Here is a 9804-nt window from a genome sequence, read left to right on the forward strand (position 1 = left end):
ACATTCTTGCATGAAAAGACATTGAAATGACCTGAGGGTAGGGTATATAAATATGGCCTTTAAGTTAAAATTTCCAAGGTTTATATATATATATAACAAAGTCACAGTCACCTCAACCTATCTATGTATATCAGGTTACCAAGAACTGTTAACTTTATTAATTCACTCCATCACATTCACACCAACTTATTTATCCTAGTGTTAGCAGACCTTGCAAGGAATTCAGTTTATTGGAATGTATTTCTGAATAACAAGTTAAGAAAATTTACTAGTTCACTAAAGGCACAAAACAACTGTCACTTTTACTTTTAACACTTTTTTTTATTATTTTGATAAAGTTAGTTACAGTATTGATAAACAAAGTATCACGTTTTCAACATTTAATATTTTAAGGATGTAATTAACAGTAAATGACCAAAATATGGGTGTTTTTCTGAATTTGTCAGTATTAGATAGATGAAATATCAACTATACATTGTACATCAGCGTATCTTTAAATAATGGAAGTTTACAAATAAACCCGTAATTTTAGCCTAATTGCTGATTTACCCCTGTGGTAGCATGTCTGAGTTTTAAAGTAGGGTCACACTTGTCCATATATGGGTTTGATTGGCAGCTTCACTGTGCAGCTGTATATTTCCTGTACTGGATTGCTGCTAAGCCTTTCACATTTTGTGAGTAACATCCCGCTTTCACTTGCCAAACAATACTTTTCATTTTGAATTTATCAGTGAACTTAATTCTGACGATCTACTAAAGCTCTAAAACGCAGACATATAGACGAGACGTATATGGGCAAAGGCACTCCCCCTAGGTGTCACGTGGTGAAGTAGGCTGACGTCATGACTAACATGGTGGCTGCTGTCCGTGCATAGAGGGGGCTCCGGTTGAAAATGTTCAATAATAATGTTGAAAATGGATGAAATACATAGTGACAGTTACATAGGCAGTGAGTAGAGGGCTGAACCAGTATAAATAACTAAATTTCTCGGCTTGCCAATGCAACTCACTGATTATATAACGTTGGAATCTCCGGGGAGCACTAAAAGGCTGCTTTCTCTGCTTTAATTTATGGCTTCAAGAGAACTATTTAGACCAGTGTCAAAATTAATTAGAACTCTCAACAGATGAAAACTGACATTCATTCGTTAGATCTAAGGTTTGTCTGAAAATGTGTGTCTGGGATTTCATAACATCAGCTCCGTTTTCAACTTACACATGCTTTAGTTAGGCTAGGGGGTCTCATTGAACTGGAAAACTGATTTATTTTGATATCTTTGGTAATTCAACAGACATCGCTTATTTGAGGCGCATTCTTGTTGATCCCAAAGAGGGCTCACGTGTCAAGTTGTCTACACATGTCCATTTGTAGTGGACTTCTAGTTTTTAAGGTATAAAGATCATGTTGAGAACACCTATTAAGCATTATATCTCATTACGTAACAATTACATAATAAAATAAGGATATGAAATGAAAAGCAGTTGAAATAAGCTTTCTATTGATATGTAACATTTTGGTATATCTTGGTCGGTTTAGAAGATAGCTACCCCTGTTAATTACATCCTTAAAATATATTCCATGTCTGCAAGATTGTGTCAATGACCAAAATACAACATTGAGTCAATGTCACATTATGATGGTGTTTCGACGTGGCTGGATCAATGTCGATTTTACGTTGAATTTAGGTAGATCAACGGCAATTCAATATATCAACCTGTTTTCAACACTGATCCAACGCAACTATGCCTGCTGGGCAGTTTGTACTAGAATCTATAATTTGCCTTTTCTATTAAAGAAATTTAAAATCGTGACTCATTTGGAAGACTTAACAGGTCAGCAGTGCAGTATTTGCTGTGAGTATGAGAAAAGAACATGACTTACTAGTACATAACATTGTACACCGTGAAATGCCATTAATAAATTAATATTAATAAACCCGCTTGCTTTTTGCCCCTCCTGCAAATTTCAAATACATTTTTCATAGACTGGCCAAAGCCATCTATTATCACCATACATTACATAAGAAAGTACAAGTACTGTCCTTTTATAATCAAAAATAAAATTTTTTTCAAACACATTTTTCAAAAAATTATTCAATTTTTAAAATTCTTAATCCAAGATGGCGGCAACCAAATTGCACATTTTACATATTTGTGTATATTAAAAATAACAAACATGGTTAAACACATATTTTATATTTGTATGTTGCTAAATCCCAAATCTTGATTAATTGAAAAACATAAAAAATATCATTTTTTGCTGGCCTTTAAAAATTAAAAAAATAACTTTGAAAATGGGGAATTTTCAAAAATTCAAAATTTTGCTAAAATGCCCAAATTTGCCATTTTCAAATACACTTTTCATAGACTGGCCAAAGCCACCTATTATTGACATACATAACATAAGGAAGTACATATACTGAACTGTTTTAATCAAAAATAAATTTTTTTTCAAACACATTTTTCAAAAAATTATTCAAATTTTAAAATTCTTAATCCAAGATGGCGGCAACCAAATTGCACATTTTACATATTTGTGAATATAAAAAATAGCAAACATGGTTAAACACATATTTTTTATTTGTATGTTGCTAAATTCCAAATCTTGATTAAGTGAAAAACATAAAATATATAATTTTTGCTGTCCTTTAAAAATTAGAAAAATAACTTCAAAAATGGGGAATTTTCAAAAATTCAAAATTTTGCTAAAATGCCCAAATTTGCCATTTTCAAATATACTTTTCATGGATTGGCCAAAGCCACCTATTATCATCATACATTACATAAGGAAGAACATAAACTGAACTGTTTTAATCAAAAATAAAATTTTTTTCAAACATATTTTTCAACAAATTATTCAATTTTTAAAATTCTTAATCCAAGATGGCGGCAACCAAATTGCACATTTTACATATTTGTGTATATAAAAATAACAAACATGGTTAAACACATATTTGATATTTGTATGTTGCTAAATACCAAAACTTTATTAAGTGAAAAACATAATAAAAAAAAAACTCTTTTCAAGGGCTATTAAATAAAATTAATAATTAATTTTTAAAATGCTCAATCCAAAATGGCAGTAACTAAATTGCAAATTTTCCATATTTATGCATAAAAATGAATATAAACACTGTGGCATTTTTATTTTAATATTTAAAAAAGTTATCATGATTTATTTATAAAAATATTTGGAAGAAATTTTGCTGGACTTTAATACTTATTATATTGCTATACATCACCTTTTATTCATGTTCAGTACATTTACAAATCAATGTTTCTTTTCAACATATGCTCAGAAAATCACAACAGTCTAACTTCTTTGTTCCAAATCAAAAATAACTTTATTATGTTATGTTACAGTAGTCACATATAATACATAACAAATATGTAATCATATACACCTGTATGTGCCTCAGTGGCTTCAAATGTTATACCAATATATACAGACATTTACAAATTGCTGTTTACTGACAGGCCAGTGTAATCAGGTGTGTGTTTCTGTCTATCAAAAATTAAAGTAATTGTGTATCTGTGCTGGACTGTAGAGTATTTAGTACACTCTTCTCTTCTAACTCTACAGTGAGAGCAATTAGGTCTTCTTCCTGTTTGATATCTAAAAGTAGCTGTGGATTTCCTGACATCCTGGAGAAAAATGAAGCTATTTGGGAAGCCGAAAGACAGTCCCTAGGTGAAAATAGGGGCAAACCAGCTTCATCCTTTAATCCCCTCATCTCACTTTCTACTTCCTGGGGAGTGAACTTTCTGCCACAGCACTGGCCAACCTGAAACTTATCGGTTAAATACTGTCTTACATGTTGTGGGAATCTAGGCCTGCATTTCACTGTCTTAAGAGCCCATCCCTGATTAACATGATCTAATGTGCTTCTCTCAGAATCTTTTTTGTTTGTAGAGTGCACCTGATGAGCACTTTTAGAGTTACATTTACTTATTACACCATTACAATATTTCCCCCACTGAAGTTTTATGTTATTGTAGGTAGAAGTGCTTCTCTTGTGTACTCCAAACAGCTGATGGTCCTCCAGTTCCTTGTAATTACAAAACACTGCTGTGCACCCATCCTCAGAACACAGCAAATTCATTGACTCTTGTGGTGTTTCCTTCTGGGCATCATATCTAATTTTTCCTTCTCCCATAGAGGGTACAGTGAAGTCAATGATGACACTGTACCCACTCTGGTGTACTCCATCATCCCAAGCTTGCTGAAGTTCAGCTGGTGATATACTTTGGCCTGGACCTATGCAGTAGGCTCTTTTCATACACAATCCCCCTCCATGGAACTCAATCTCACTGATCATTGACACATGCTTTACTTTATGCCTGAAATGATTCTGCTTGCTGGTGTCAATGTCCCCAACTGCCACTTGACAACCTACAACACCTGTAATACAGTAAAAGTCAAATAAAATATCTAAACAAGGGTAAAATGCTTTAATTCTCAATTCCAGAAAATTAAACATCCTGACATCCACAAATATGAACATAAACACAATAACACATACCTATACACACTTACTAAATTGGCACAGAGACACTACACTATTTTTTGAAATTTTAAAATCTCTAAACATCTATCTATTTCTTAAAGCACATTGCATGACCCAAAACTGTAACATGGTTTAATCTTGATCATGAAGCCAAGTGTTTCATACCAGCATACATTTGGCGCTTAAAGGGTATTGTTTTACCTTTTCCATGATCAATAGCACTTTTCATATCAATAGCAGTAAGGATGTCATTTCCAGCACCCACATATGATTTCATCTTTGTACGCATGTGTGCAATCTTAGAGTCACATACACTTTTTCCACTCTGTGCCTCAGAAAAGCAGTAGTTTTTAATGAAAATTCCTGCAAAATATAAATAATCATTCAAATTTGAAAAAAAAAATGTATTCATTTTCATTGTTAAAACAACACATTGGATTTTACAAAATTATATATTAAAAGCTTTTTATAAAAGGATACATCAAAAGCATGTGTCCTGTATAGAGTGTAACTCAGATGTCTATTATACAATTTGATCCTTGTCAAGAAACTGGAATCCCAAAATATGTAAAAAAAATTAAATATAATTAAACACAATTTACTCACCAGTTCTTTCAGATATTCCAGGAATTGCCAGCCATAAATGTGCATTATCAGACCTACTCAAAAAAAAAAATAAATAAATAAAGAATTGGACTATAATGCCTGAAGATTTATGAATATTTTACTTCATCCATAAAAGTAAATATATTTTGTAAATATCTACCTTTACTTGATCCTTATGCCCATACAACAGAATGAAAAACATACTAGCTGTTTTTATTTTAGTACTTGTAAATAAAATGAATATGTACCTGATGCTGGCTTGCTTAACCTGAGGAACCTGTTTAGTAACGTTTTCCAGTGTGTTTTCCAAAATGGAAGCAACTGCAAACCAGTCCTGTTTTATATTTTCAAAAATATGTGTAAATGTCCTATGCTGAAATAAAATACAATTAAGTTAAGGTCAAATACAGGTATATATATATTTCTTCTATTATACTAATATAAAGAAATATCAGGTTTCATATTAGCAATATAATTAGTTACAGTTAACAATAAGATTTTTTAAAAAACTGTATACTTACACATAATTCACCAGAATCATTTCGGAAAATCACCACCGTCACATGCCAGTTCTTGCCTCGTTGGCCAAACCAATCACTCTGCTTCTCTCTAAACTGAAAATAGTCATACATTTATAATATAAGGGAAATGTAATCTTTTCAAGTTTCAAAATCTTCAAAAAACATACATTTTATGTAGCAACTAAGATTTTTACATGGTAAATTTACTCCATAACCACTTCCAAACTCTTTTTTTTTTTTTTTGCACTTTGAACATCAAATATCAAAAATATTAATGATATTTATCTTAGTACAACTTACCTTCCTTGGCAAAAATTTCATAGCCCAGTCCATAATAACAAGACATTCCGATGCATTTAAATTTTGTAGAAGGTCAACACGGGCTTGATCCTGATTGACAGTCCTGATGATATGTCTCTTCCAGTCATAAATTTTCTCGACTGATATTTGTAACTTTTGTTCTTCAAACTCATCCCCATCTCCACATTCCATAAGTTGACGTACTGTATCTTGGAGAAGAAAACAGTTTGGACACACTCTATTGTGCTGGTGAAAGCATTCTCCATGGAAAGATTCTTCCTTAGGATCACTCAGGAGCCACGTCATACAGTGCTCAGGGCATGTGTCTTCTCTGTTCAGGTTCAATTTGTACTGTGACTTTAGGTAGTGCAGGCTTGTTGATAAATTGTTTTTCAAAATTTGACACTGATTACCAGAAACGGACCCCCTAGTCTGCCACAGATCACAGAGTTCTCTAAGATCCCTGAAGCCTTCTGCACCATCTGCTGCAATGTTATCTAGTCCTCGGAGATCAGTCCTCTTAGAAGCAGCACAAGCATTCAATATCCTAAAGAGAGTGGCTCTACCAAGAGGAGAGAAGTCATACTGCTCACAGTACTTGATGTAAAGATGTACCAGCTGAGAATGGCACACTGTCCTCACAACATCAGGGATAGTCACAATTTCACCACTGTCCAATTTAAGTCTTCTTGTTCCATAACTGACGGGTTGTATAAATGAAGGATCCATGAAAAAACTTAGTGCATGTTGTAGTTTCATGGGATTCATGCGTTGCCTGCAACACAATTCGTCTTTCACAGACAGTCCAGCTGTTTCAATTTTCATGCACTTTGCTTTGTAAAATTGGTGTTTTGTTATATTCAAATGCTTACTGATTTCAAGTTGGGAGAAATTTCCTGCCAGCAGGCTTAGTAATTGGAATTTAAGTGAATTATTTTCTGTATTATTTATTAATTGCACACAAGTTTTCATGATGTCTGGACACACATCCTCACAAGATGGTGGTTCACTATGTTGATTCAGCATTGCCGACTGGCCTGGCGCAATGAATCCCAATAGATGTCCAGTTCCTTCATCTGCTTTCCGTTTATAATATCGTCTACTCCTCTCAGATAGTCCCTCCCAGTTTTCCCTTAACTGAGAGCGCAAAGGGCTCATCTGCTGGTTGCTGATGAGGGAGAGTATATGGTTTGCTTTCTCGAGTCCTCCCATCTTTAATTTTTTTGCTTCAATGTTATCGTCACTGAAAGCAGAACATGCTGAGCAGGCTGACGACTGACTTGATTGAGAACACTCCTAAAATATGAAAGATTATCACAATGTAAAAGAAAGTCAATGAAATACTTGGAATTCAGGGTCTTTTCTTCAAATGAAATCATGATATATTTTTGTATTACTAATTCAATTTTTTAAAGAGTTGCCAGAAATTTGCCTACCATAAATGATGTGAAAAAGTGTGTATTTCATCATTTACAAAATGAAAATTACATTTAAACAAGCTGTAACGAAATTTGCTCACCAAATCTAAGGTTTCAACCTTATTTCTCTTTTTTCTGGTATCATGTGTGGTTTCATGCACATTATCCTATAAGAAATAAAGAAAAATGGTCGTAAGTATATAATATATATACAGTATAAGTACTGTACATGTTTGCTGTTTAACATATATAGTTTTAACTTAAATTTAAGCTTATTTATGCACTATGCAATTATTTTATGCTTTTATTCACTTTGAATCATTTACTTATGGACAATTTATGGAGTTCAAATATGAAGAATGACTATAAGTCAGTGATTCCCATACCTCAATGTGACTATCAATAGATGCTGCTGGCTTCCACTGACTGTGATATTTCATATAACATGCATAGCATACTCCTGAAAAACAGAAGATTCTCAAAATTAAAAAAAAAATTATATATTTTTTACTATAAGTTATAATGCAAGAATCATGAGGATAGGTGTACCATCTCTAATTATATTTGATTTTAATATACCAGCATTAAGGAGTTACTGCAGTGCTAGTGTGGTCTTGACTTTAAAAAAATATCCAGTACCTGGAAAATTCAGTATAGACTTCAAAATTACAGTTAACACTCTTGTTGAGTATAGTGACAAAGTTCTTGTTTTATTTTGTACAGTTTAAGTACTAAACTACTATACAGAATATGATTTTTAATTATTTCAAAATTATGTTCATGTTACTTAAATTTGACAATTTCTCGAAAGTGAAAACATAGAATCATTACCGTATTTCATAACAAGAGTTTATACAACCATATATTATATAATTGTTTTGTCAAAAAAATTAATCCTACAGGATTTTTTTGTTTAAAATCTGTCGTGAGTAGAATGTTCAAAACGAAAAAAAATCCACTGGTTTAAGAAAAAAATACTTATTTCTGATTTGAAAAAAAAAAAAAAAAAAAAGCCAGACGGGCCCCTTCTGCATTCACACGCACTTACTTTAATTACTACATGTATATCCATAACACTGGCAGTTAGTATTACAAATTTATGAAGTATCTCAGTATAATCAAAAGCTTATCATATAACAGATGTCAACGACACTAAGATTTTTCTTTTTTCAAAAAATTTAATTTTGCCTGTACAACGGCACAAATATCTAGCGGTTTTACGGGAGAACAGTCACGTGCCAAATCACCATTAGCAACGGGGAATCCCCGACCTAATTAATAGTATTCCGAAAATCTTTATGCTGTAAAGCACCACTTATCTGTGTGAAATATGCCATCAAATCACATATAGCAACGAATTTTTAATTGAAATAAGTTATACATGAAGATCCATTACCTGAGCCAAGCGGCAGCAAGTTTCCAGTCTCATAAAACAAGTATTTGGTCATGTCCACATCGCACACGAATTTCCCCTTGAGATTCTTCCCTGCATGTGTTGGGTACTGGCAAAAGGACGGCTTGTACCAGTGCAAACCCAGGCTTTCTCTGTGGTGTTGACAAACGCGCATGTTTTCGTCGAGGTTGAAGACACCCACCCGAAACGATATCAGATGGGCTTCTGTAAAAGCCTCACCTCCGATACTCAACTTTGAATTAAGACCGCACTTCGACAAATGAGCTGTAACAGATCGCTTACAGTCATAAAGCTTAACAGGACCCTCCTTGGGATATTTCTTAGAAAAACCACACTCCGTGTCGCAGAAAAATGAAACTGTACATTTTTCCTTTGAATGAGTTATCGACGGAAATTTCGTGGCTCCCGCCATCTTGAGGCAATAATATTTATGTTGTATTCAAAAACATGACGAAATGCGGAGATAAACACTATGAACGAATGATCATAAAAACAATCTATGCAGCAAGGAAGTTAAAAATGCATTAACATTTTTCCATTAAATGTGCGTTTCACAGCAGAAATAACAAAAATTCGATTTATTTACATCTGAATGAGTTCGTAGTTTAGCAGTCACCGCTACTGCGCATGCGCAGATGGTCTTTTTCGCGTAGTTTTAGCGTTGATTGTTTTTAATGTAATTTAACCATTTTGTGTTTTGAAAAAAATTTTATTTCATTTTTTGGTACCTGAATATATGCTGTAAACATCTTGTATAGCCATCTTACATAACTACGTCGGCCATACGAGTTATTTGTCAGTGAATATGGGGTTACCTGAACATTTTATATAGAAAAGCATATGGGAGAAAAATTTCAGGCTTAAATATAAAACGCTCTAAAAAATTAATTATTTTAAATATGCAACTTTTCGGGCTCAATTTATTAGTTTTTAGCATAGTTCTTCACAGTAAATTAAAAGAAAACAAAATCTGGGAGGGTCATGTTCCAATGCCCCTATGTTATTTTTCTGATTCTTACAGAGACTGGTACTTAACA

General features: G+C 33.1%; 1 protein-coding gene across 1 annotated transcript; it reads right to left on the bottom strand.

Moving 5' to 3' along the window:
- Positions 1 to 3302: 3302 nt before the first annotated feature.
- Positions 3303 to 9030, bottom strand: LOC147760166 (uncharacterized). Its single transcript, XM_086994239.1, has 9 exons — positions 8750 to 9030; positions 7740 to 7813; positions 7455 to 7520; positions 5936 to 7231; positions 5636 to 5728; positions 5363 to 5487; positions 5115 to 5167; positions 4710 to 4871; positions 3303 to 4402 (listed from the first exon to the last, which is right to left on the bottom strand). Exons 1-9 carry the CDS (start codon positions 8919 to 8921, stop codon positions 3516 to 3518), a joined length of 2928 nt encoding a protein of 975 aa, XP_086850365.1. The 5' UTR covers positions 8922 to 9030; the 3' UTR covers positions 3303 to 3515.
- Between the last annotated feature and the right edge of the window lie 774 nt (positions 9031 to 9804).

The sequence above is a fragment of the Lingula anatina genome, chromosome 8, assembly GCF_051362555.1.
Source record: "Lingula anatina isolate TDL-2025a chromosome 8, LinAna3.0, whole genome shotgun sequence".
Classification (NCBI taxonomy): domain Eukaryota; kingdom Metazoa; phylum Brachiopoda; class Lingulata; order Lingulida; family Lingulidae; genus Lingula; species Lingula anatina.